Source organism: Cricetulus griseus, chromosome 3, assembly GCF_003668045.3.
Source record: "Cricetulus griseus strain 17A/GY chromosome 3, alternate assembly CriGri-PICRH-1.0, whole genome shotgun sequence".
NCBI classification, from domain to species: Eukaryota; Metazoa; Chordata; class Mammalia; order Rodentia; family Cricetidae; genus Cricetulus; species Cricetulus griseus.
Genome location: NC_048596.1, coordinates 219,276,652 through 219,303,793, shown reverse-complemented (window position 1 = coordinate 219,303,793; position 27,142 = coordinate 219,276,652). Strand labels below are relative to the sequence as shown.

The following is a 27,142-nucleotide window of genomic DNA, read 5'->3' as shown; positions in this document are numbered from 1 at the left end:
ACAAAAATCTCCAAAAACTCCCTTGCACCAGACAAGTCTCACAGATGAATCTGTTAAGATTATGTTCTGCTTCGTGTTGAGAGAACATAACAAATGGCAGGGATTCTGCTGTGCAGCAGCCTCTCCAGCACATAGACAAACAGTCCTGAGGTCCCTTGGGAGCCCAAGCTTGGTCCTCACCTTGTATGGGCTAAATGTTTGTCTTCTCCCACGTATGTGTTGAGGCACTAATCCCCAAAAGTAGGTAGGGCCTTTAGCACTTAGGCCGTGAGGGTGAAGCCTCCCTGAGTGGGATTGGTGCCTTTTGACAAAGGAGCACAAGATAGATGACGTCCCCCCATCCCTGCTGCCATTTCTAGCCAGTGAGGACCAGACAAGATTGTGACCCTCTGTAAACCGAGAGAGGAGATCTCATGAGGCACCAAATCTGTTGGCACCTGATCCATCAACATGTCAGCTTACAGAGCTGTGAAGAGTTTAAGCCACCCAGCCTATAGTGTATTTATTTTAATAACCCAAACTACGAAGACATCCATCACGATATCAGCTGACTAACTGAGGCTGGCCATCACACCTCTGTTCCTCCTAGCAAGAGGGAAGAGAAAAGCAAGTCTTCATTCTAGACACTTGTGAGAATGTGTACACGGTCTAACCATTCATAGGGATTTCATATACAGGCTATCTACTAAGGAAGAGCTGGAAATGCAGCCTGTATTCCAAGCAATCGCTAATTAGCAAGAAAAAAAAAAAAAAAAGGAGAGGTTTTACTACCAAGAAAGAGCAAACTAAATCTAGCAGCTAAATAGCAGTCTCTCATGCTGACATCTGAATGTCACAAGAATCAATTCTGATTACAAAAGAAAACTGATAATTTTCCTTCTTCGTTAATTTTTCCTAAGATATCAACAAGTTAACTAATTAGAAAGGGGAAAAAAAAAACCAATCTGTTCTTCTTAATGATGGGCTAAGTTGACAGTGACAGATTTAATTGGGAGAAGCCAACTCTTTTCAATCATTTCATCTGGTTCTTCCAGCCATCACTTAGCAGGCAAGAAGGCAGCAGAGCTGAAAAGTTGAGCTGTCTCTTTAATCATAAGTTGTTGTTCCCCTTGACCGCACCGCTAGGATGTATTTTCCTTTCTCACTATTGTTACAGGGCTCCAAGCCAAAGTAGGGGAGAGAGGGGGAAATTAGAGCAGGAAAGAAAAAGTTTATAAAAGAGCTTTGAGGAAAATGTTTAGGGCAACAAAGGGCTGCAGGCTGAGTCTGCAGGGAAGGCAGTTAAGTCGGACAGGATCAAGAGAAACCCGCCAAGCCTATGGCAGGGACAGACCAAGTGACAGGGACGTATTTAGCCAACCAGCCACTCCCTATCACTTGGGAAAGGTGGGTTCATTGTGACTCTAATATGACAACTGTGCAGCTAAAAGAGAAGAAAAGGTTTACCACAATAGAATGGGTTATTTCAGACTACAAAAGCCACCCTGTTAAACATGCCAAAGAAATGGAAACAGGCTGTACCCCCTGACCTGCTCCTGGTACCTCGCTGACCATAATCACACCCGGGAAGGTTTTCTGCTGTGTTAATAATACACTCTAAGGGTGGGCTCTGCTATTCATAAGCTCCACCCGAATACTGGGGACAAATTGCTAGCAAAATTCCAAAAGCAATATTCAAGTGTGATTGCCCTGGTATTCCAAAAGCAATCTTCAAGTGCGATTGCCCTGGTATTTGCAGAATCTGTATCAAAATTCAACTAAAAGAATGAAAATGTACCACTAGTTATGTTACGGTGCCTTCACTATTCTTCCCCCTCAACCTCTTTAACAGTGTTGGGGGTAGGTATTGCAGCAAGCTTGGGAAGTCCTGGGTGAATGTATATTGTCTGACATTCACACAGCCATATCAAGGACCCCAGGGCCTCAGCCACCTGGAAGTAACAAAGCCTTCCCTAGGAGGGGCTCACAGGGACAGCGAAGCCTTCCTCTGGTCCCAGTATGAATGTTGATGGTGTGTGCAGAAAATGTCCACCACAGCTTTCTTGGATGTTTACAGCCTGAAGACTCAGATTGGCTAAACCTGCCTCCTTGTTCAAATGGAGGTAATAAACATGCAGAGACTTCTCCATCAGAGAGCCCAGACCACCCAATCCCAGTTTTTCTCTATCTGTGTGTCTGCCATTTCTTCATTCCCTTGTCACCTCAGTCAAGTTTCCAAGACCCAAGCTCTGCAAGAATGTAGCAGAATAGTTTATTCATGTAATCCTGGCTGACTCAAGAGTATTACAAAGTCCAGGCCAGCCTGGGCTACACAGTGAGTTCCACAGTGAGATCGTATATCAAAAAGGAACAAAAAGAATGCTATCTGGATAAACAATGAAACATGACATCAGACCAAAACGAACAGTGGGAAGCAAAATGGCTGGAAGGGAAGCATCTGTGGGGAGGTAGGGACAGGCAGAGGCTGCTGCCACTGTGGGTGTAACTATTCTATAACCAAGAAGAGAACAAGCAAGAAAATGCTGAGGTGTTGGTCGGATCAACAATTTCATGAGAAAGACAATGCAGGGCTCATTCAGACACTTACTAGATATTTACTGACATAACCCCAGCCAAAAATCTCTACTTGAGAGATCCACTTAGAGTCTCTTACAAGTGACACGATTGCCCATCCTGGTTAGCCTGGGACAGTCTCAGATTACAGCTGCTGTCCCAGGATGGTCACCCAGTTTAGGAACACAAAGCATGCTGGTAGAAGAGGCTCACAGACTCAAGAGAAGGAAGGAGATCTGAAAAAATAAGGTGGGCAGAAGATGCTCCTCACTGTAAGGGGAGAACATCAAGAGATGCCTTCCTGTAGAAGGACACCGTGTCCTGGAGCTGGCTCTGGGGAACATATGGAAACAAAGGCTACAGAATCAAACAGAGGCTAGAAAATTGCAGAGTTGCAATGTGGGGAAGGTAGAGAAGCAGGAGGAGCTCAGCTAGCATTTTAAGGCTACAAATTCAGGAAAGCAAACAACTAATAAAAAAAAAAAAAAAAAAAAAAAAAAAAAAAAACTCCTGGGAAGCAGGCTGGAGAGATGGCTCAGTTGGTAGTGTGCTTGCTGAACAAGCATGGGGACTGAAGTTTGGAACCCTTGGCATCTATATGACATGGGTCTGTAACCCTAATGGTATGGGTAGGATGGAGACAGGCAGAGCCCTATTTCTCAACAGTCAGTGAGCCCCAGCTTTGTTGAGAGGCCCTGTCTCAACAAATAAGAGGGTGAACGATTAACAAAGACACCTGACATCAGCCTCTGTCCTCCAAGGCACACATACATACATATGTGCATGCACACAATAAACTTGTACATATTGTACATATGCACTACCCACACCACCACCCTCCCACCCACCATACACATGTAAATAAAATCCTGGAAAAGAATCACCATTTTCAGGAAAGCATCTATTGTTTAAAATGGGTTCTGTGTTTTTCCTTCTTCTTATTCAGCATGTAATAGACAACATGAGAACAGAAAAAGCAGCAGGGTAAAGCCACCACACCTATGATGGCACTGCAGAGTTATTTCCAAAGTGACCCCACATATCACGACCATGTGGTGCACTAAGAGCTGTCTCCAAGGCTTTCTGTTGGGAAATTAGGAAGCAAATGATTCCTTTGGTGGCACTTTACATCTGGGAGAGAAGTTCTGGCTTCACAGAATGACATTTACATCCAGAAGAAAAGAATGCAAGGCTGGAAAACATGCAAGTGGCACAGAGCTTGCAGTGGTCACGGATCCTGTCACTGGTCAGGACTGGCCTTTATTGGTTTCCCAGGGAAAACTCCTGTGATTTTGGTCACAGTAACAGGACTTCAGCCGTTAGTTCATTTTGAAGTCTGTGTGCTATATATAGCCATAGCATCTGAAAGGCATTGCTATCATCGGAACACAAATAGCTTCCTGAATCTTGGAGGCTCTTGTGGTACAAATGAAAGATGATACACTAATAACATACCTCCTCAGATATTCAACATGGTCACCATATTTTACAATAGGGGACACTGTTCAAATTCTCAAATTCTCCTATGAACAGCAATATCATCTGTAGATGAGCCCAGGGACCACCCTGTCAATACAAACCACTCAAAGCTGTAAGTTGTTAAAGGAGAATTCCTTTAAACTTTGCATATAAGATGATCCCAATACCCTTCTCCACTTTGGTGCCGCAGTGGGTCAGAAATTGTGACAGCCTCAAGTAACCTTGATTCAAAGATGCACAAGAATGTGGGCACTGACCAATTGTCAATACCAGTGAGGACCAACTTGAGTTTCCCATCTCTGTGATGTGAGATTAAAATGCCTGCCTGTGTCACCAGCTGAAGTTATTTCACCCCTGGTAGCAGAATACAGATTCAGCCCTTCTTATGAATGCAGACTCCGGCAATATATTAAAATGAAGACAGACAATAAAATGTCAGATACTGAGATATAACTCAAACATATTCACTAACACACTCAGAATCATAAAAACATTTGTTTTGGATTCTGCTCATAATTTAAAACTTTACACAAAAATCAGTGTGGTATGAAAGTTTTGTTGTTTTTTTTTTATTTCACATATAATTATCATGCAGGTTTGCAAGGTTTCCATTTAATCTAAAGGGTTTCTTTACTCTGGTTAACTTGTCCTTCATTCAACAAGAGCACAGATATTACAGATGACAACTGAGTAAAAATGTGACACTTCTTTCTACTCCAGGAGCAAGGAAAAGATCATGATCAGGTCACTAACTGAGAGCTTGGGGTTTGCAAGGACTTCAAACAACAACTGGCTTGTCTGAGGTCAGAACAGAACAAGAATGGAGAGGAAAGACGGGTTCCCTTCTCCTGGAGCTGGCACAAGCATTTCCACTCTTGCTCATGACAGCTTCTGGCTGCTGAGCCTTCAGTCTTTGGGATTATGTCACTGACCCCTCCCCTTTCTCTGGGATTATGTCACTGACCACTCCCCTTTCTCTGGGATTACATCACTGACCACTCCCCTTTCTCTGGCTCTCAGGCCTTCAGTCTTAGTCTGGTTATACCACCAGTGTCTCTAGCTTTCCATCTTAAGGATGGCAGACCACGTGATTCCTCAGCATCTATAACTCTCATAATAAATCTCATTCTAAGTCTGTACATGTCTGTATAAAATTGACCATTTCTGTTTCTCAAGAGAACCTGACTAAAATACAGACAAGTACAGGATAGAAGAGCCTGTTAAAAAGAGATTTGCCTCTCTTATGAGGGAGCCATTATAGGTTTAAAGAGAAATCAGGAACTAGGAAAGTGTCCAGAGATCCAGAAGGATGACACCAACTAACAATCTAAACAACAGTGGAGAGGCTACCTTAAATGCCCTCCCCTGATAATGAGATAGATGACTAATTTATATGCCATTCTAGAGCCTTCATCCAGCAGCTGATTGAAGTAGAAGCAGATACCCACAGCTAAACACGGAACTGAACTGGAATCCAGTTGCAAAGAAGGAGGAGTGATAAGCAAAGGGGTCAAGACCAGGCTGGTGAAACCCACAGAAACAGCTGACCTGAACAAAGGGGAGTTCTTGGTCCCCAGACTGATACCTGGGAAACTAGCATGGGACTGATTCAGCCCATGAATGTGGGTGTCAGTGATGAGGCCTCTGAAATCTATGGGGTCTCTTGTAGTAGATCAGTACTTATCCCTAGCATAGGAATGGACTTTGGGAGCCTATTCTAAGATACTTCCTGAGCCTAGACACACGGGCGAGGGCCTAGGCCCTATCACAAAGGATATGACAGACTCTCAAGACCCCCCCCATGGAAGGCCTCACCCTTCCTGTGGAGCAGAAATGGTATGGGATAAGTAGGGTGTTAGTGGGGGGCAGAGTAGGAGGGGAGGGAGAGGGAACTGGGATTGACATGTAAAACAATTTTGTTTCTAATTTAATAAAAAAATGGAGAAAAACAAGAGAGAGAAGTGCCTAAAAAAAGAGTTTCAGTTAAGAAAATCTTCAAGAACGCCTTTAATCCCAGCAGAGGGAGGCAGAGGCAGGTGGATCTCAGTGAGTTCAAGGCCAGCCTGGTCTCCAGAGTGAGTGCCAGGATAGGCTCCAAAACTACACAGAGAAACCCTGTCTTGAAAAAAAAAAAAAAACAAAACAAAAACAAAAAGAAAGAAAGAAAATCTTCAAGAATCAATATAATTTTGTATCTGCCCTCCAACTTCACCTCCTCCTTCACTTCTTTTTCTGTTTTGTTGCTTGTGTCAACTTGTTCTCCCCGAATAAACTGCTATATTTGTGTAATATAAACATGCATTTTTAGAAACTATAGTTACTTCACTGATTAGCGTTCTTGTCAACCTGCCCCACACTAGAGTCTCCTGGGAAGCAGAAACCTCAGTTTAAGAACTGCCTACATTAGCTGGCATGCCTGTGGGGCATGTTCCTTGATTACTGCCTAAGAAGTGTTGGAGGTCTCAGCTTACCCAGGGCAACACCATCCCTACCAGGTGAACCTGAGCTGCATAAAAAAGGTTTCCTGCAGAGGAGTCAGAGATCAAGTCAGTAAGCAGCATTCCTCTAAGGTTTCAGCTTCAAGCTCCTGCCTGGAGTTCCTGCCTTGGCTTTCCTTGATGGACTGTAGCATATAAGAATAAACGACCTTTGTCCTGTCCTAATTGCACTTGGTCATGGTGTTTATCACAGAAAAAAAAAAAAAAAAAAAAAAAAAAAGCAACTGGGCAATTATAAAATATTGGAACCTGGGGAATCTATATCTTGGTCATTTTGTGTTGTTATAATCAAATGCCATGGACTAGGTAATTTAAAATAAAGAAAAAAAGAAGTCATGAATTTGAGACAGAGAATGAGAGGTGTACATAGAATGGCTTTGAGGGCACAAAAGAAAGGGGAAAATGATGTAATTATATTATAATTCCAATTAAAAATAATAACTTATTTCCCAAATTTAGGCCCGAATCTACATAAGGACTGTTGACTGCATAATCCCATGGCAGGAAGCAGAAGGACAGAAAGAGGGAGAGCAGAAAGACCTGAGGAGTCAATTCATTTTCTAACAACCTTCTCTCAGAAAGACTAGCACACCCCTGAGATGGCATTCACTCTCATGAGTGACTTCAGAGCCCAGTCACCTCTTCTTAGGGCCCATTTCCCAACACTGCAGAAGCTGGATGAAGCTGCTGGCACATGGAGTTTGGGGACACACTCAACCGGGAGCAAGTTTGAAATCTGAAAACACCAGATCCCTATGTCGGTTTTTTTTTTTTTTTTTTTTTTTTTTTTTTTTTTTTTTTTTTTTCTGAGAGTCCACCGAGCACTAGAATCAGAGCCGAGACTACATCCTGGTTTCTCAATTCTTAATCTTGAGTTTATTGTTTCTAAATTGGAAAGATAATATTCACACTTGACGGAAGTATTCTTCATGAGACAGTAGAAAATCTTATCATAATAAAAGTAGTATAAACCTGAATGGAAAAATTCGATCTTGAAAAAAATATAACAGTTACATAGAAGAACTGAGCTGAAAGTAGATGGTACAGATTCGGGCAGTATAAGGCCCATATCCTGATACCATGAGAACCTGAGACAATCACTAGATCTCCCTGGAGCACAAATTCCTCATGGTAAAATGAAAGGCTGAATTAAAGTATTTAATTCTGTGACAGGAATGAAAGAAAGAGGAATTAATATTTGTACAGGACCCACATTAATACTCTGTGTTGGTATAATAATGATACTAACCGCTTACCAAATGTTCACAACATGGCAGGCACAGAACTAAGAATTTTAACTCACCTTAGTCCTCAAAACAACCTATACAGGAATGGTCACATTAATTACCTTCACCTCTCCCAGATTCAGACAAGGAAAACGAGGCCAGGAGAAGTCAAGTGACTTGCTCATGGCTACAGAGCTGGCAGGCAGAGAGAAGCTTTTTAAAGCTATTGGAACAAGCTATCCAATAGTGTTGGCTTGTAACACTATCTGATGTCCCCAAATATGCAACACACAAATGTCCCACTAACAGCATCCATAGTTCACTCAACTGTTTGTCATGCAAAGAATAAAAGAGAGCTTCTGGTATGGCTTCTTGCTGAAGTGAAGCCATGAGTACCATCAGACAGCATAGTGTTTCTAGGCCCTGTGGAACCTCACAGACAAACATACTGCTGTTGCATACATGGGGGCAGAGGTTCTGTCTTACCAAGTCTGATCTTGACATTTCTACTCATTGGTTACCCTCCCTGGGCTATAGTACTCTGCCTTTACTTCATCTTTTTTCTACATATCTCACCAGAACCCAGTCCATACTCTCCTGGTAAAGGCAAGCCAAGCACTCTGCATGGACCATGAATCAGGAGATTGAATTTGAAATCCTAACATCACAAGAGCCTTGTGGTTCTCAGAAGAGGGTCTGTAGATGCAGAACAATTCATAGCAGATGGACAGGAAGCAGAAGAAGGAACAAGAAGAAGGATCCAGGTAAAACCAACCATAGCAGAACCCCAGTGGCACACTTCCCCCAGCTAAGCACCACCTGCTAAGGTTTCTACTAGCTGCACAAACAGCACCACCATCTTGGGACCAAACACTCAAGACAGATGCACCTATAGGAGAGGACACACATTAAACCCTATCAATGCTCCCCATAATGGACTGAGTCCACCTGGGTCTGTTTTTCCAGCCAGCAGCAGACCCTCCTTGATTTCTTTTGTACAAACATCTTTTCCCACAACCCTCCTACAATCTCTTCACTTGCCTGTCCTCCTTAACACATAGATATGTCCATAAACTCCCATCAAATCCTCAGCGCTCAGGTATTTGATTCTTTACCTCCTAATGCCTGCCCCATGCAAGCCTGCACATGCAGATCATCAAAAGAGACCAGGACTCATAATAGCTACAAATGCAATGATGGATCCTGATGAGGATCTTGAGCGCCTGCTCTGCACTGGCTATTACAAATACACAAACAAACACATTAGCCTTCATCTGAGGGGACCAGACTTTTCTCATCTCAACAAAGATGACATCAAGGACAAAGGCACAGAGTGGACCCTGGAATGACATCCGACCAAAAGTAAAATTGAGATAATTAATGAAAGATAATGTTATGGTTTGAATATGAACTATTCCACATGGGCTCACATGTTCAAACAATTGGTCTCCAATGACTGGTGCTGTTTGGGAAGGCTGTGGAAGTTTGAGGAGATGGATCCTTGGGGCCAGATTTCCTTGACTGCCTTCCCTACTTTTCTGAGCACCACTGTGATGTGACCAGCCTCCTCATACTCCTTACTGCCACAAACTCTCCTTCATGATGGACTAAAACTTCTCAAGTTGTGAGCCAAAATACCTTTCCTTCTTAAAGACGCTTCTGCCAGGCACTCTGGGCATGGCACCAAAAAGTAATCATTCAGACCACAATGAACTTCTATTTAAAGCTCACTCCTTCATTCAACTCTACTGGTACTTGAAGAAACTCAGAAGGTATCTATATAAGAGCTTGAGTCTTATTTTCTCTAGAGAGTTTAAAGTTCTAACTGGGAATGGGTAACAGTGAGCAGCAGAGTGAGGATTAACCACAGTTTGTCTTCCCTACCCAAACTCATTTTTCTCCCCCTGCTATAGTAATGTTTTAGTGGGAGTCTGAATTACTTGGTGAAGATACCAATACCCAGTTCCCTCCCCTACAGCTTCTGGTGGGCATGGTCTTGTGGATACCTTGATTTATGGACTCCAGACTGGAATGAAAACATTTCTGATGTTCTAAGGAAGCAGGTTGGTGGTGCTCTGTTATAGCAGTCACTGGAGTCTAATACTATTGGACTTAAAAGAAAATGTTAAAATCTCAGCACCTAGGGAAAAAAAAGGCAATGGTTCACATATGAAATAAAATGAGATTATCATCAGGCTTTTGAACAGCAATAACTTTTGCCAGAAGAAAATGGGATAACACAGTTAAAGAGTGTTTCAAGAAGTTGAGTATTTATATATAGTAAAACTGGCTTTCCAGTAAAAGGGTACAGATCTGTTTACCATCATCAACCTGCAGAGACTCTAGAAATACTGTTCTATTGGGCCTTCTACATGAATCTCCTAGATATAAGGCTCACATCAGAATAACTTAAGACACTGACCCTGAGACAGCACAAAGCATAACATAACCATGGCCTGCACGGTGAATTCAAGAGAAACCAAGGCAGGTGATCTAGGCCCCTTACAAACAGAGACACTCCACATTCCATCCACTTAACAAGTTAAGACTACCAAGGGCCCGTCACTTGCCCCAAGCTACACACAAATGATCCTAGAAAGAAACTGAGGTCCCTGTAGTAAATCAGAGATGTTTACTGACTTCCAAGGGCTGCCTCGTACTGTGACATAAAAGAAAACTATGTTTTCTTCTAGCCATCACTTACAGGTCTCTTGTGTACAAAGTGTATCCTGGACTCCAAGTAAATTTTATCTCACAGCCAACAGAGAAGAGCTAAGGAAACCTCATGGTAAAAAATCTGTGCTACAGAGCAGGAGACTGAGTGGATGGAGCAAAAGATTCCAGCCCCCAAATATTAGGGCAAAGGGGCCTGCCTTGAAGGGGGCAGTATGGAGGGGAGGGAGTGACATAAGGCCTGCAGTACAGGGAGATGACACCAAGGGGCCTGCAGTAGGGAGGAAAGCCCATCAACCACCTCCTACTTCTGCTAGTTAAAAACAAAACAAGAGTAGTTCTGGGAAGATGACAACAATACAACAACTTATCTTAAGGACTGTCAGTCCCCACACTCAAGTGCACACAGTAACTAGGTGGGGTGGCTCATGGGGTAGGAGCACTTGCTAACAAGCCTGAACATGTGGACTCAATCTGCACACTCAGGCACACACAATAAGCAGGTAGGATGGCTAGGGAGGTAAAGTGCTCCCTGCCAAACCTGATGACCTGAGTGCAATTCCCAGAACCTACATAGTGAAAAAAGACAGCCAGGTACTGCAGACTGTTCTCTGAGCTTCACAGGCACACCTTACCATGAGCAACACCCATCTCACACACACACACACACACACACACACACACACACACACACACCACATGCACCACAAAACCACAAACACACATACCACACTTGTACACATTCACAGACACTCACACACAGGGACATACAAAACTAAATGACTCTAATAAAACAAAGAAAATTATAAAAAAAGAAAAACAAAGAAAATTCAAAGTCTACAAAAATTCAGTTCACAAATTCCAATATAGAGGAAGATAGGGAGAAACCAAAGCCACAGTATCAATGACATCAATATGGGTGTGCAAAAGGAAAAACAAAACAGTATCTCACAAACCTGAGAGCAAAGAACACCATGAGGGTCAACCAAACCCTCTAGAAAGTTCAGCAGATGGACAGAAGAGCAGTTAAAATTAGGAAGGGATGGGTGTCCATTCCAAAAGCAGGGAAAGGCCCATTAGAGCTGAGGGGTGGGACAAGTGTAGCCCATGACCTGGAAAATTACCAACAGCTTCCTATCAAGAAAGAACCTAGAATCAAGACTGGGCAAGACAGAAATTCTGGAGACCCAGTAGAGGGACCATACAGAGAGGAGGAAGGCTGAGCTGGCTCATCTATTCATGAGCTATTACATTTTTGGAGACAACAGAAGATGGAAAGTTTTAGTATTAAAACTTACTTGAAATATAAAAAAGAAAAACAGAAATGAAAAAGCAAAACCCATACGCTTATTAAAATGAAAGATAGGACAGAAATCAGACATAGTATTCCTTGGGCATGGAGTCCTGTAAGGGATAGAAGAGAGAATGTAAACTGAACAAGCATGCCTGCATGTACAGCTCTCTGGACATACATGTCTGCATGTACAGCTCTCTGGACAGGCATGCCTGCATGTACAGCTCTCTGGACAGGCATGCCTGCATGTACAGCTCTCTGGACATGCATGTCTGCATGTACAGCTCTTTGAACAGGCATGCCCGCATGTACACCTCTCTGCTTTTCAACCCTGGATGCCATGTGCTCACTGCTTCAAGTTCTGGTCATCCCAACAGGGAGCCAGAGTACATCTTCTCCCTTCAGTTGCTTTTCTCAGGGTATTTTACAACAGCGGCAGGGAAAGAAGCTAAGACACTCCCGAACGCACAGAAAATATTGAAGAGGATATTCTCGACCAAAGGACTGAGGAACTAGAAGCGGCTCCTGGTTGAATAATCTGAGCTTGTGACAGTAACTATGATAAGATGAGCCTGGACAGAAGCAAAACTTACTTTTCAATGCAAAACCCAACACTGGCACTGAATGTGTCAGACCTTCATAGTTCTTGGTCTGGGGTATGGGCTGCACTTCACATTCTTAGTTCCCCAGGTGACACCGTTGTACAGCCATGTTTGGAAGCCTCCTGTGTAGATCAGATGGACTTTTAAGAGAGGGGTCTGAGATGTGAAAAGCTACTTGGAACGGGGCAATGTTCTAGAAAGTGCCTTGTTTGGCCTAGCTAGTGCCATTTTTGAAACCCACTACTCATAAAGAGTGCTCACTGTAGGTCAGCCATATACTTCTCAAGGATTTCCCCCTATTTTGGTGGCTCTCACTTTGTATTTTCAAAAGCATATGGGTGCACATTCCACCACCCAGCAATTTGCTCCTTGGTATTTAACCAACAGAAGTGCACACATATGTTCACCAAAACGTGTCTCCATATGCTCACAACAGCACTGTTTATAACAACCCTACCTGGAGAATACCTGTGGTAGGTAGCTCTGTGTTCTGGACTGATGGAACACACTCCAGAATAGGCTGATCTGGGTTCACATTCTGGAGCTTTCAGTTCCTGGCTGCCTGGCCCTTGTGGAGGTTTGAATAAGAATGACCCCCCAGGAGGTAAGGCCTTGTTGTAAGAAGTGCATCATTGGAGGAGGGGGGGTGGGTTTCGAAAGCCCAAGTCAGGCTCAGTCTCTCTCTGGTGCCTGCAGATGAGGATCTACCTCTCAACCAGTGCTCCAGTCCAGGCACTGCCATTCTTAGTGATAATAATCACTAAGTCTCTGAAACTGTAAGCAAGGACCCCAATTAAATATTTTCTTTTATAAGGGTTGTGTTGGTCATGGTGTGTCTTTGCAGCAATAGAACAGTGCCAAAGACAGTCCACAGCACAGCCCATTGTTTTGAGGCTGGAGCAAACCTGCTGAGATCCTAGCTGGGAAATAAAAACCAAGCAGGAAGTGTTGTACATTAAAATCCGCTTAAAGGGTAAGCCACAATGACTGCTTCCCTTATAGCCTACTTACATCTTAAAGTTTCTACCACCTCCCCAAAGCACCAGGGCAGGAATTAAACCTTTTGGGGGCATTTCAAATCCAAATCAAAGCACTGCTCAAATACCCATCAATAGTGGGATGGTTGAACAGACTGTGTCTACAACCAACTGCACACAAATGACAAGCATACAGGCATACTGACAAGCATACTGAACTGGAGAGTCATGACACTGAAGGACACACTGCACTATCCTCTTTCGTTTTTGTTTTTTTTTACCCCAATAGTATACACAAGAACAGGCAGCATTCATCTATGTTTCTAAAGTTAGGAGAGTAGTCTTCCCTGAAGGGATGGTTGCTGTGGATTAATCCTTTTGTACACATTGTGGACAAATGTGCATTGCTCTCATCATTAATAAAAAGCTGATTTGTTGATTGCTGGGCAGGCAGAGACTGGGTGAGAACCTGAGACAGAATGCTGGGATGAAGAGAGGAAGGGTGGAGTCAGAAGAGAGTCTTGAGGAGAAGCAAGATGGGCATGCTGTACTGAGAAAAGGTACCAAGCCACATGGCAAAGCCAAGATAAGAAATATGGGTTAATTTAAGTGTAAGAGTTAGCTAGTAAGAAGCCTGGGCTATCGACCTTGTATTTATAACTAATGCAAGCCTCAGAGTGGTCATCTGGGACCAGGCAGTCGGGATAGGAAACTTCTCTGCCTACAGATGGTGACTGGGAGGGGCCCCTGGGATGCGGCCAATGTGCTGTCTTTTGTTGTGAACACTGGAATTGTACTGCTCTGAATGCACAGCGCACGCAAAGTCTAATCAGGTGTTTATGCCAGCATCTTTTAAAAGGCATGTGCAAATGTTTGGGGGAAAGAGTTCCTATTTCCTCAGCTCAAATGATATGAACATGGGTAGGTCAGCATCCATGAATGCATTCCTAAATGGGTAGGAAGCCACTAGCCCATCCAGGCAGGAACAGCTGGGCATCAGGCATTAAGTTCACCTGCTCAATTAGTCAATTACCTTCGTCTCTACCACAGATTTGTACATAACTTGTCAGAAAAGTTCTGAGGAACAAGGAAACAGAGGAAGCCAAGACTCTAGAGGCCTGGGTTGAAATCCTACCACAGACTGGCTGTTGCTTAAGCTTGCTTAACGTGTTTCCCCAGCCATTAACTGGATCATCATTATCATTACATGGACCATGAGTTTAAAAAGTAATTTGTAAGAAGTTTACACAGTGGTCCATGATAAATGTGAGCCCATGTTAACACACTCTACAAAGCCAAGCAGGGTGAGACATGCCAGTAATACCAGCATCCAGAGGAAGATACAGGAGGATCATGAGTTTGACAGCAGCCTGGCCAAATGGTGAGTTCCAGGCTAGCTTGGCTGTCTAGGGAGAGCACGCGCGCGTGTGCGCACACACACACACACACACACACACACACACACACACACACACACACACACACACCACATTCTTTTTTTGGTTTTTTGAGACAGGGTTTCTCTGTGTAGCAGTCCTGGCTGTCCTGGAACTCACAGAGATCCACCAGCCTCAGCCTCCCAAGTGGTAGGACTAAAGGCATGCACCACCACCCCCAGATGCATGTTATCTTGTTAACAAAGGGCGCAATTTGTAGAAAAATGTACATATGTCAAGTAAATAGTTTGACATTACCTGAGGACTTAAACATTCAAAGCTGGAAGAAAAAATGTTTTCAGGGCTTACCATCTAGCACTGAATAACCAGTTGGTGTGCTCCGCCCTGAGGAAGACTATTTCTCCCATTCTCAGCCTTCCTTAGCTGCCCTAGTTTCCTGTTTATGGATAAGGCCTCCTGGGCTTTCCCTGTCCCATGTTAGCATGCTTACTGATGATGTCCTTGTTCAGCTCATGTCTAGGCAGTCACACTGGTGAAACTTTATGGGTGTAGCCTCTGACGTTACTAGACTTCAAAATCTCATAGAAAACTCCCTATTCCTCTGGCTCTATAATCTTTCCACCCCTCTTCTTCAATGATCCCTGAGCCCTAGGTTCAGTTGTATTATAGATGGTCAGCCCAGAAAACATACACACAAGTAACATTATACAAACTGAGCAGGTTGTATTTAGATATTTAGGAATGTATATACACACACATATACATAGATGTATGTAATAAGGAAAAAAGAAGCCATAATTGAAAGAAAGCAAGAAGGTGTGTATGGGATGGTTTGGAGGGAGAGAAGGGGGAAATGCTAGAATCTCAAAAACAGAAGAAATAATTTAAAACTAATAAAAAAAAGTATTAACATAGGAAAACTGTTGAAGCTGCCATTTATTTATTGAAGTCTATATAATCACCTCTGAAAAACTCAAAAACTGTTATGTCTCAAAGCCAGTACAAAAGGCTGAGGTGCCTATTTAACATATCAAAGCAGACACTGGTGACTGGGTTTTCCCTGCATCCCTGGGACCACTACCTGTATCACTGGCATACCCCCATGCCCTACCCTAATCTTCTCCAACCCAGGGGCTGGGCTACCCTTCCCTATATAATCCAGCTATTTGGGTTAGCTGGTCCTTTCCTCGGTGCTCTAGGCTAGTCTCTTGGCCCAGGCTGCCCCTCTTGGTCTAGCTGCTCTCCCCTCTACCCTTTCCCTCTTCTCCCATGGCTCAGTCACGTCCAACTCTCAACTCTCCCAGAAATCAAATTCCCTTTCCAATGAGATATGTGATCTGATGATACATACCACTGATTTGGCCCTGTTCATTTTTAATATTAAAAACTACTCTGAGTCCAAAGAATACAGAGAAGCATGTGGGAACAGAAAGATCTCCAAGAGCACTGGTCCTCAACCTTCCCAATGCTGTTTCCCTTTAATACAGTTCCTCATGTTGTGTTGGGCCCCAACCATAAAATTGTTTTCACAGCTATTTCATAACTGTAATTTTGCTACTATTATGAATTTAATATAAATATCTGTGTTTTCTGATGGTCTTAGGTGATCCCTGTGAAAGGCTCGCTCGACCTCCCAAGGGGTCATGACCCACAGGTTGAGAACCACTGTTCAATAGCTGCAGGTCATTATGATTCACTGTCATTTGGGTCTATTCTGTCAGCACAGGAGCCAGTATCTCCCCAGCACACACAGTCTTTTCCAGCACCTTAAGCTACAGAATACCACAAACTCACATTCTAAGTTTAAAGACAGGAAAAAAAATATGAATTAAGATATACAATAGAAAAAGTTATCACAGAGTAAGTTATTCAATAAGCAATACAGCTCCCATGTGGTCATCAAACTCACTGAGGACTGATAGTTTCTCAGGAAACCCCAAAGCAAGGGAAGGGCCAGCTGGGGAAACCCCAAAGCAAGGGATGGGCCAGCTGGCTCTGCTCAGATGGCGACTACACTGCTTCTGTGTTTTCTCAGAAACAGTGCTCTGTAACGACTGTATAAACCCAAGTGGCTGAGCGGGCTGGCGGCACATATTTTATAAGCCTAACACAGGGTCTGAAGGAAACTGAGCCAAGCATGGTGAGGCCAGCCTTTAATCTGTCTCTCAGGAGGCCCAGGCAGAGCAGAGTAAAGTTCATGGCCTATCTGGGTGACAGAGTAAGTCCAAGCCACCTGGGCTACTTATCGAGATCTATCTTAAAAATGAACAAGTTTTGAAAGTGACTATGGCTTATAGTTCAGTGGCAGAGTACCTGCTTGGCATGCAGGAGGCCCCAAGCTGAAGTACCAATAACCCTAATCCCCTCCCCACCAACACAAAAAAGAATGCTTTTTTAAGAAAGAAAAAACATAAAGCTGGAGGCGGGGGTGGATGGAGGAATCTACGTGTAACTGGGGTAGGAGAGAGAATATGATCATAATATATTGTATGAAAACTTTTAAAAAATAAAATAACCAAAAGAAAACTGAAGTTGAAATCCTTGAAAGGTGGCACAGCCCCAGTCAGCCCTGGAAGATCGTGTGCTCCATTTGCTTCTCTTTATCATCCAACCAGCCTTGGTACATTTTGGCTGTCAGAGAAACAAGAACACTTGGGACATTTCAGTGAGAACCTCTAATGCAGACACCATAGATGCCATCATTTGCCCCAAATCCCCGCCTGAGCCTGGACCTCTAGGTCCCTGGAGTAAGACTTGCAGAAACGATCTTTACAGAATTAAGAGGGTTAAAATACAGAGCTTGGATGGCCCCGATCCAAGCTACCACCCACTATCCTCAAGAGGAGAGGCAGCTGGACACAGACACCAGGAGTGCAAATGATCAGAGGAAAGGCCATCGGAGGACAAAGGGAGAAGACAGACACAGCAAGCCAGGCAGAGATGCCAGAGCAATGAACCCTGCTAACACCTCATCTCCAACATCTTAGGAGAAACTGCATCTCTGTTGTTAAAGGAACCCAATCTTTGGCAGTTTATTATAGTAGCCCTAGAAGCTTAAGAACATAGAATATAGCATTTTTCTTTTTGACTTTTCCAACACTCTAAATCCAAATCACTATATTCCATGATTAAACATAACCCCCCATCCCACCCCACCGCCCATAGAAGCTGGAGATTCTACCGGATTCTGCATTCGTAAGCCACTTGTGAGGAGGCTTGAAGGCACCACCAACACGGAAGATGTTCAGATCGCAGTCTTACCATGGGTGGGATTCACCTCACCTGTGAGTTGACACAGGTGATGTGCCATTCGGTGGTACAAAAAGGAGAGGTGAGATGCTTACAAACCAATCAGCCAGGCAGCAACAGGGTTCAAGGAGACACTACCTTCTTTAAGCAGCTCAACACTGACCCCTACTGCTCAAACTGTGACATAGCCGGACCATTCCTCAACCATTACATCTGCTTTGAAAAATCAAAAATAGGTCAACCTGTGCCAATCCCCTAACCAAAGATGCAGGAGGCCCCTTTCAGCCATGAAGTCACCTCCATCATTCTCAGTGTCTTAGAAGATCTCACATACAGAGACAAGGTTTTTTTTTCAGGAAAGTATAGAAATGTATCAAAGGTTATTTTAAACCATTATTCACGCCAGCTCTAACACAGATTCACATTCTCCTAATAGCTCATACAATAATAGCAAAGCAGTGCATGACATGATGCTTCATGGAGAAGTCTGCTTTACTATCCAATACCACACTGTATAGTCTTAATATAGTAAATATTAATGTATCACTGGATAAAGATTCAATATAAAGGAAATCCCTGAGAGTTGTGTACAGCATGTAAATGCACTCAGTCAGCAGCTGCTGGGATTTTAACTAATAGTTGAAAACTTGCCAAGTTTTAAAAGTCATTTGTTATTCTTAACAGAACCCCAGCCCCAACACATCAAAGCTAAAGTCCTGTGGGTGATCCTTGCTGTGCCCTATCCGTTCCTGGACCATCACAGCTCTGAAAGTTTGAGTTCAAGGCCACAGCTGCTTCTGACCCTGGATTTTAATATGGTGAGGAATGGGGTAGCGAGTACCAGGGTAGTGAGAAACTGAGACCCGTGAGCAAAAAACACTGGAGATGCACCATTCCTTATACTTCCAAGTCATAAACATTGCTGTCAATATTTATATAATCACAGAACAATTTTAAAAACAACAGTGTGGAATGACAAGATGGCTCAGTGGATAACAACACTAGCTCCCAAGCCTGAAGACCTGAGTTCCCCAGATTCACATGGTAGGAATCGAGAAGCAACTCCAGCAAATTGCCCTTTAACCTCCACACGCATGTTGTAGCAATACACAAACATACATGCATGCATGCATACACGCACACACTCATATACAAGTAAATAAATTTGTAAATGTGGGGCATACATAGGACATTAGCTATGATGAATTTGTGGCTCAAGTTTTGTTGAGATTCACAAATACACTTTAAAAACTTGACAAGTTTCCAACCATTAGTTAAAATGTCATATATTATGCAGCAGCTACTGACTGAATGCATTTGCATGCTGGGCATTCCTCTTAAAGGACTTCCTTTATATTACAAAGTGGTATTCGGGCACCCTGCAGGCCCCAGGAAAGAAAGACTAAATATTCTCAGTTTATACATGAGAAAGCCAAGGCTCAGAGCAGTCTATTGATTTGTCTACTTATCCCAGCTTGTATTAATAATAAATAAATAAAAATCTTAAGGTGTCACAGCTAGGCATGCCAGTGTATGGGGATGCTGAAGCAGAGAGAGACAAACTCAAGTCCAGCCTGGGCTCTAAAAACAATCTATTTACAAAACAAAGCAAAAAGTCACTGACAATTGGAGCCAAAGTATCAAACACTTAAAAATAGAAAGTGCCATTACTAGTTCATGCATACCAAAAGGTCACACCTTCTCTTCATTGTCATTCTTCATCTTGATGAAATGTTTAGAGTTTTTAACGGATTTCAGTTTGGAGATAATATCCAAAATAAAAACAAAACAAACCATTTGGAAGTTTTATCTTGTTCTGATGGTTGTAAACTATCCCCTCTAGAAACTTTGAGAGAAACCTCTCTGGAGGGACACAACCGCTACTCATCCCTGATTTGCTATCTACTGCAATGCCTCTAAATGTCTTCACTAAATCTAAAACAACCTCAAGAAAGCAACCCAATTTAAAAACTGGGGTACAGAACTAAGTAGAGAATTCTCAAGAGATAAAACACAAATAGCCAAGAAAGGTTTAAGGAAATATTCAACATCCTTATCCAGCAGGGAAATGCAAATTAAAACTGCTTTGTCTTACACCAGTCAAAGACAAGTAAAACAAGTGACAGCACAAGCTGGGTAAGGACACAAAGAAAAGGGAACACTATGGCTGGGGGGAGTCCAAACTCGTAGGGCCACTATGGATTATGCAAACCCACGTTGTATTCTTTGGAAAGCTGGGAATAGATCTATCTCAAGATCCAGCTATACCACTCTTGGGCATCTACCCAAAGGACCTCTATATCCATATTTGCTCATCCATGTTCACTGCTGCTGTATACATAGCAGCCAGAAATAGCTGAGATGTCCATCAACTGACGAATAGAGAATTAAAGTGTAATACATTTATACAATGAAATGCTAGTCAAGCTGTTTAAAGAAAGGAATTATGACATTCCCATTGAATTGGATAAAGCTAGGAAAAAAAAAATTCATACTGAGTCAGGAAACCCAGAACACAAAGATAAATATTCTAAGTTTTCTCTTGAGTGTGGATGTTTGTGTTTAGGACTTTGGTGTGGCTGCTGTAATCCATAGTGGTTAGGTACCTAATAAGGGACTTAGGGGAGAGGAAGATCTCCCAAGGAAGGGGAAATAGACTACATTGTTACAGAAAGACAGGGGGCAGAAGGACAGGAGTGGGAGTATTAAATGAGGAGATGAAAGAGAGGAGTAAGGGAGGGACTATGGGGAGGGACACTAACACTATGGGTCATTATACTATAGAAGACTCCTAAAACACATATGAAAGGAAAATAAGTGAAATGGGGGAGACAAGACCCTAACTAGAAACCTTATTACCACCAGGTGAAACTTCAGTGCCAGGGATGGGTTACATCTGAGTCTTTGGCAAACCCACAAGTATCTCAGGCTACTGCCTGGTCTATTGGTTGCTCTCTACAAACTGATGATAAGACCCTATTGCTAAAAACATCATCTGAGTAACTCATTGAACATGGAGAAGTTGTGCTAGCACCTAGCTGGAGCCTTCACTCCTACTGAATAGTGTTCACGGTAATGGAAGGTGCCCTGCATGCTACCAGAGGAGAAAGGCAAACATCAGTCCAGCTGCAACCACTGCAACCTGTAACAGTGACTTGCCTAGGAGACAGGTTGGTGTGATAGTAGCACAGATAGTTGGAGTTAAGGCCCATGAGATGGACACTATGACTGACACTGCTTGAGTGGACAAGAACCTGAGACTGGACAGGCCACCAGCCCAAGGGAAAACCAAATACCAGTGTTCTGCTAAAAAGAACATACAATAAAATGGCTCCTAATGACACTCTGCCATACCCCTAGATCAGTTCCTTGCTTAGCCATCATCAGAGAAACTTCCTCTTGCAGTACATGGGAACTAATACAGAGACCCACAACTGGATAATTAATGGGCCGACAGATTTTGTAGTACTCAGTGCTAAATTCGATATCTTCATAAACCCCTCTCCTCAGGGCTCAGGGAGCGAGACAAAAGAGGTAGAATGATTGTAAGATCCAAAGCAGACAGATGACTCCAAGAAAACAGTGTCCTCCAGACACAACAGGATTGGTACACATGGCAACTCACACAGACTTCGCCAGCATACACAGGATCTGCACAGGTTCAAGCCAGATAAGGCCCCAGCACTGAAGGGAGGCAGTGGACACAGAATCCCACTCCTAAACAAGACGCTATCTTCAACTTACACTTGCTTGCAAAGGAAGAATTCATTTTCTCCAGTGGGTATGTTAACCATACTTCAGAGTAGGCCCCATGTCCAGGAGTATCTGGCCATGTTGTAAGATTTTCTGGGTTTGTCTGTTAGTTTTGTTTTGAATGTTTATTTTTTTAACGAGAGAAAGGGTGTGGAGTTGGATGGGTGGGGAGGCTGGAGAGCCTGGGGATGGGATGGAAGAGGGAAAATGCATAACCAGAATATACTACATGAAAAAAATTTCAAATAAAAATTTCTTACCTAAAAGCAGTAACACTCTTCATTTCATAGACTCCTTCCCAGCACTACTCTAAACACAGGAGCAGAGACAGGACTCTTCACATCCCCAGAGAAGGGGATACATGAATGGAGTCACTAGACAGATAAGTCATCAATTCTCTGGACAGTACTGACTGACAAAGGGAGGTAGTCAGCAGGAGAAGGAGGGGAAATAGGTGTCCCTGGGATTTTCAGACACAAGCTAGGCCTGTTCACCAACTTGCAGGAGGGGAAAAAATGAGTCTGAGTAGATTATAGCGAAAATACACCCGTTCTTCCACAGTCTGACTGATACTTGCCCCAAAGATGGCCAAGATTGACAACATCCTTTCTCAACAGGACCACCTAGCACAGATCTAACAGACAAGCTGTGGTGGTCCTGGCTGTTTATTTTGCATGTCTCTTTAGACCAGTGGATCTCGACCTTCCTCATACTGCAACCCTTTAACACAGTTCCTCATGTTGTGGTAACCCCAACCATAATATTATTTTCACCGCTCCTTCATAACTGTAATTTTGCCACTGTTATGAATTGTAATATAAGCCGGGCAGTAGTGGTGAATGCCTTTAATTCCAGCACTTGGGAGGCAGAGGCAGGCAGATCTCTGAGTTTGAGGCCAACCTGGTCTATAGAGCGAGTTCCAGAGACAGCCAGGACTATATAGAGAAACCTGTCTCGAAAAACAAACAAAAAGGCGTGTAATGTAAGTATCTGAAAGCTCCTGAAGGGTTGAAATCCACAGATTGAGAGACACTGCTTTAGAAAGAACACCCACCCACACCTCAGCCCCATGGCTTACTAGTTAGAGATTTATCTGGAATACATTTTAATCTAACTAGAAAAAGAAAAAAGAAAGAAAGGCTTATAATGCTTCAAGGACTGCAAAATAAACTTGAAGATATTAAAAAGACACAAACAATTTAAATAGAAGAAATGACAGGGGAATAAAAGAAACCCTACAAAATCCCTGAGTACTGCTGGGATCCTTGGCCTCTTGGAAGCTGATATGGGAACCCCTAAACACAATTTTATCAAGCAGGTGAAGACAGGTGCTCTAGGGAGAGCTTTTCCAGGGTGAAATTGGGTAGGATCACACTTGGAAACTTTAAGGAGAGCATGTTAGGCAGAAAAGAATTTTAAATAATGAAATAGAACAAACTTCAAAAGAACAACGAGCGCCCTAAGTCACAGAGGTGCCAAATGATCTAGTCTCAAAAAACACAAAGCAGCCACATGGGCAGGGATGCTTCACTGAAGTCTAACTAATCATGTTGGGTGATCTGCACTCACCTCACTGCCTCTCTGCTGACATTAGCATCCAAAGCGAATTCCAGGATTTAAAACTAAACCAATCCTATGAAGCTCTGGAGTTTGGGGTGGGGGGGAGACACTGAATTCCCAACCAACGAGTATTGTGAAGTTCAGAAGATGAAGAATCTGAAACCACTCTGGCCAACTTCAAGCCCTTGTTCCTACTAAGAATCTCCCAGGGTAGGATCTAAGTGTCCCTAGCCTCTGCTCTGGCAGAAAAAATGTGGAACATATCTAACATTAGTCTCCTACTTGGAAATGTTCCCCACCAGAAGACTTTGATATAAGCTCAAAGCATCTTTCAAAAAGTAACCTACTTGCTGAAGATGGGGCTACCTTAGCATAATACTTGCTTAGCATGCAGGAAGCCCTCCATTCATTTCTCAAGTACAGTATAGGGGGTACACACCAGCACTTGGAGATGGAAGCAGGAGGGTCCGCCTTAGCTACAAAATGAGTTGAGTTCCAGGTTATTCTGGACTACATGAGACCTGTCTCAAAAAAAAAAAAAAAAAAAAAAAAAAGGAGGAGGAGAAGGAAGAGGTAATAAGGTAACTCACCACATCTAAGGAAACAGGAAACATTAGTTATGCTCATTCATACATTTCAGCCTACCAAACAGAAATCAGAAATACTGGCATTTCTAAATGGTTCAAAAAATATAAACCTTCTCTTCTTATCTTAATCATTAAATTATTTTTAGAAATTAAAGTAAATGTAATAAAAGGGAAAGCTTAGTATATAAAACAATCACTCCCTGCATGGAAGTTATTGTTTCCTGTGTTTAATCAGGGTACTAACATATAAAATGTTGCAACAGCAGGTAAACTTGGTTAAGTATGGGAATTCTTACAGGATGCTCAAAGTAACCAGTCATATAACACACACATTGTATGCCAACTGATTGCTGCTTTCAGTGTGTTCGTGTGGTGCTGAGGAGGAACCCCAGAACTGCCATACATTCTACACAAATGCTTGACCACTGAGCTCTGGTCCAGTGATAAAGCCAGTTTAGTTACAGGCTTCCAGGGAACATTCTAGAATCTTCAGGTTCTTGGGGGTCCTGAGGGAAGGAGATATATGCAGCCCTTCCTTAAACCAACACCACCAGAGGGGGTGAGATTTCCAAACATCCACAGATCTTTCCAAGAAGTGCCAGTGTTCTCCCTTAGCTTCTGGTTTCAGCAATTACAAAATGACCTTGCTCATTATCCCCCAGTGTTAGGCCAGAAGCATTTTTTTTTTTTTCCAGGAAGCAAGTGGCTATCTTTTCTTCTACAGTAAGAGCCAAGGCTTCAAAGAGATAATGGAGGGAGCTGAATTTAAATAGCTAAGCTACTCTTGCCATTTGTTAATATTACATGCATTCTCATCTTCCAAAACAATATAAAACGGATGCACCCAATTCTGACTCACACTTCAGGCCATGGGGAAGGATGCCACAGGCAGAGAACTAAGGGATGTGCAGGGCACCAATGTACCAGGTTCCCTGCTTTCTACTTAGCCTTTCCTTCCTCTACAGCAGTGGGACCCAAAATGAAGCTCATGATCACCATGATTAGGCCAGAGCAATGGCAGTGCATCTATATTGTCAACAGCCAATTCAGTGCCCCAAATCACCACAAACCCATCCCTACTGCAAGAGACCAACATGTATCAGGCAAGTCAAGACATGGCTGAGATGCTAAGAGATGCTAAGATGCTAAAACTTATGTCAAAGCAGGACTCTTCATAATGGTGACCAAATTGGAGATGTCTGCAATTCCATTACTGCCCGAGTGTATCAATATCCAGCCCTCTGTACCCCAAGGGCAGACAATAAAACTCACAGTAAACTCGCTTTTACTCTCTCCATGCTTAGGAAGCTCTCCATCATCTTTAACTTCTCTGGACAGCTCCCCTAGTTGATTCTCTGGTGTTTTATCTGCTCTGGCTCTCATTTGTTTCCTTCATCACGAATTTTAGAGTACCTACCGTGTTCCAGACACTATTCTCACAAACATGAATATTGCACAGCTTTGGGTCTCCTGCTATCTGAATGAAGACTGCATGTGGAAAGGGCTGGGGAGGCAGAAACAACAGACTCTCAAGGCAGGAAGACCTGACTGCTCGCTCAGGTTCGAGCAGTGCAACTTATTCAATATCATCTGGATGCTGGATTCATGAAAGCGATCCGCTTATGGTCAGAGTCAGATCTTGTATGTCCCACTGAGGAATATGGGGCACCAGTATGAACTGTTAAATCTTAAGAGGGTCTAAATCAGTGGGTCTCAACCTTCCTAATGTAGTGACCCTTTAATACAGTTCTTCATGTTGTGGTGACCCCCCAACCACAAAATTATTTTGTTGCTACTTTGTAACTGTTGTAAATTATAATGTAAATATGTGGAATGCAAGAAACCTGATATGGACCCAAAGGTCTCAAGGAAGTTACACTCAACCTGCAGAAGTGTTGTGTCTCAGAAAGTGTTTTCAAACGCCAGAACTAGTTCCAAACATTTAAAAATTATGAAAACTTGGATTTTGGATTTTTTTTTAATTCTGGCAATACAGGTTCAACATTCACACATGGTGACAACTATCTAGATGTGGAGAGGCGCTGCCCCTGCCAGAGGAATTCATGACCATTTCCACTTGTACTGAGTTTCACAGATGAGTGAACACAAATTTGTGTGGAGGAGAGCAGTACACAAATTTAAAGTTGAAGGCAACACCCTGATTAAACGCGACATTTAACTGGAGGCAAGGTGATGAGCTTGGAGCACAAGAGTGAGCGAAGCCTGAGCACAAATGTGAGAAGGGGAAATGTTGAAAATACGCCTGGCACAAGAATTCTTACTAATCCTGTAACTTTTGAGTGCCACCGGCTCATGATCCATATACAGTCAAAAGTGACTTCCAAATTAAAAATATAAGTGGCTATTAGGGACGAAGCCATGAAACCACCTAACAGCTAGGAACTGCAGCACGCCTCCTGTGAGGTTCTCATCTGGTTTACCAGTCGCAGCAGAACAAACTAAACTGTGCTTGCAAACTTTCCGAGCCAGGCTCCTAACAAGTGGGATCGCAGTTACTTAGCAAACTTAGCAACCCTCTGAGAACTTACACAAGCCGTTGACATCCAACATATTGGAGATGCCCCTGTCACTCATGTCCACTTCCGGCTGATTCTTCTCCCTGCTCTCCTCCACCAGCTTCTTCAGTGACTTAGACATGTTCTGTAGCAAAGGACAACAAAGCACGTGGGCAATGGCAAAAGTGTTGGGGGTGGGGGCGGGAAGGGGTGGGAAGGACAGGGGCCAGAGCTGGACTCTCCGGGGCTGTCTGGGGGAGAGTGGGCATCACGGCGGAATCCTGAGTGGAAGGGCCCGGACCCCGAGCACTCACCGCAGAAGGCAACAGCTGGCGGGTGTGCGTGGGAGCCCGCAGGGGAAACTCGGGTGGCGAGCGATGCACTCGAACAGCCAAAACCAGGATCTGGGAGGAGGAACACACCCTGTCCCGGCGATCGGCGCAGGCGCACACCAAACCCGGCCAACCCCCACGCCCCTCCCGTCCTGACACTTCCCAAATTAGGAGAACTGTTTCCTAGTTGTGGCTCCCGGCGAGGCTCAGCCCAAAGAGGAATGTGAACCCCGAGGCCAGCCAATCATACACGATTTTAGGCTCGGAGACTCCACCCCACGCTGAGCGACGCCCATCTTCCTCCTGCTTGAAACTTGGATTGGACTCAGCGAGGTGCGTGCGGTCTAGATTCTACGCATGCTCAGTAGATTGGCTGAAGGACAAAGCTGTGTGGGCGGAAGCAGGGAAGTTTAGAGCGGCAATGCTGAAAAGGGGTAGGTATTAAA

At 43.4% G+C, this 27,142-nt stretch overlaps 1 protein-coding gene across 3 annotated transcripts in view; it reads right to left on the bottom strand.

The window, feature by feature from the left end:
- The window catches only part of Rsu1 (Ras suppressor protein 1), a 185,564-nt gene extending 158,724 nt beyond the window's left edge, over positions 1-26,840 (bottom strand). For 2 of the 3 annotated variants that reach the window (XM_035442819.1, XM_027405240.2), the window contains exons 1-2: positions 26,679-26,839; positions 26,398-26,509 (exon numbers count right to left, since the gene is read on the bottom strand). In XM_035442819.1, the coding sequence (XP_035298710.1) occupies positions 26,398-26,506 (109 nt within the window). In that variant the 5' untranslated portion in view covers positions 26,507-26,509; positions 26,679-26,839. Of the gene's footprint in view, positions 1-26,397; positions 26,510-26,678 lie in introns of all 3 variants that reach the window. The other variant, XM_035442820.1, reaches the window with a different exon arrangement.
- Positions 26,841-27,142: the final 302 nt, after the last annotated feature.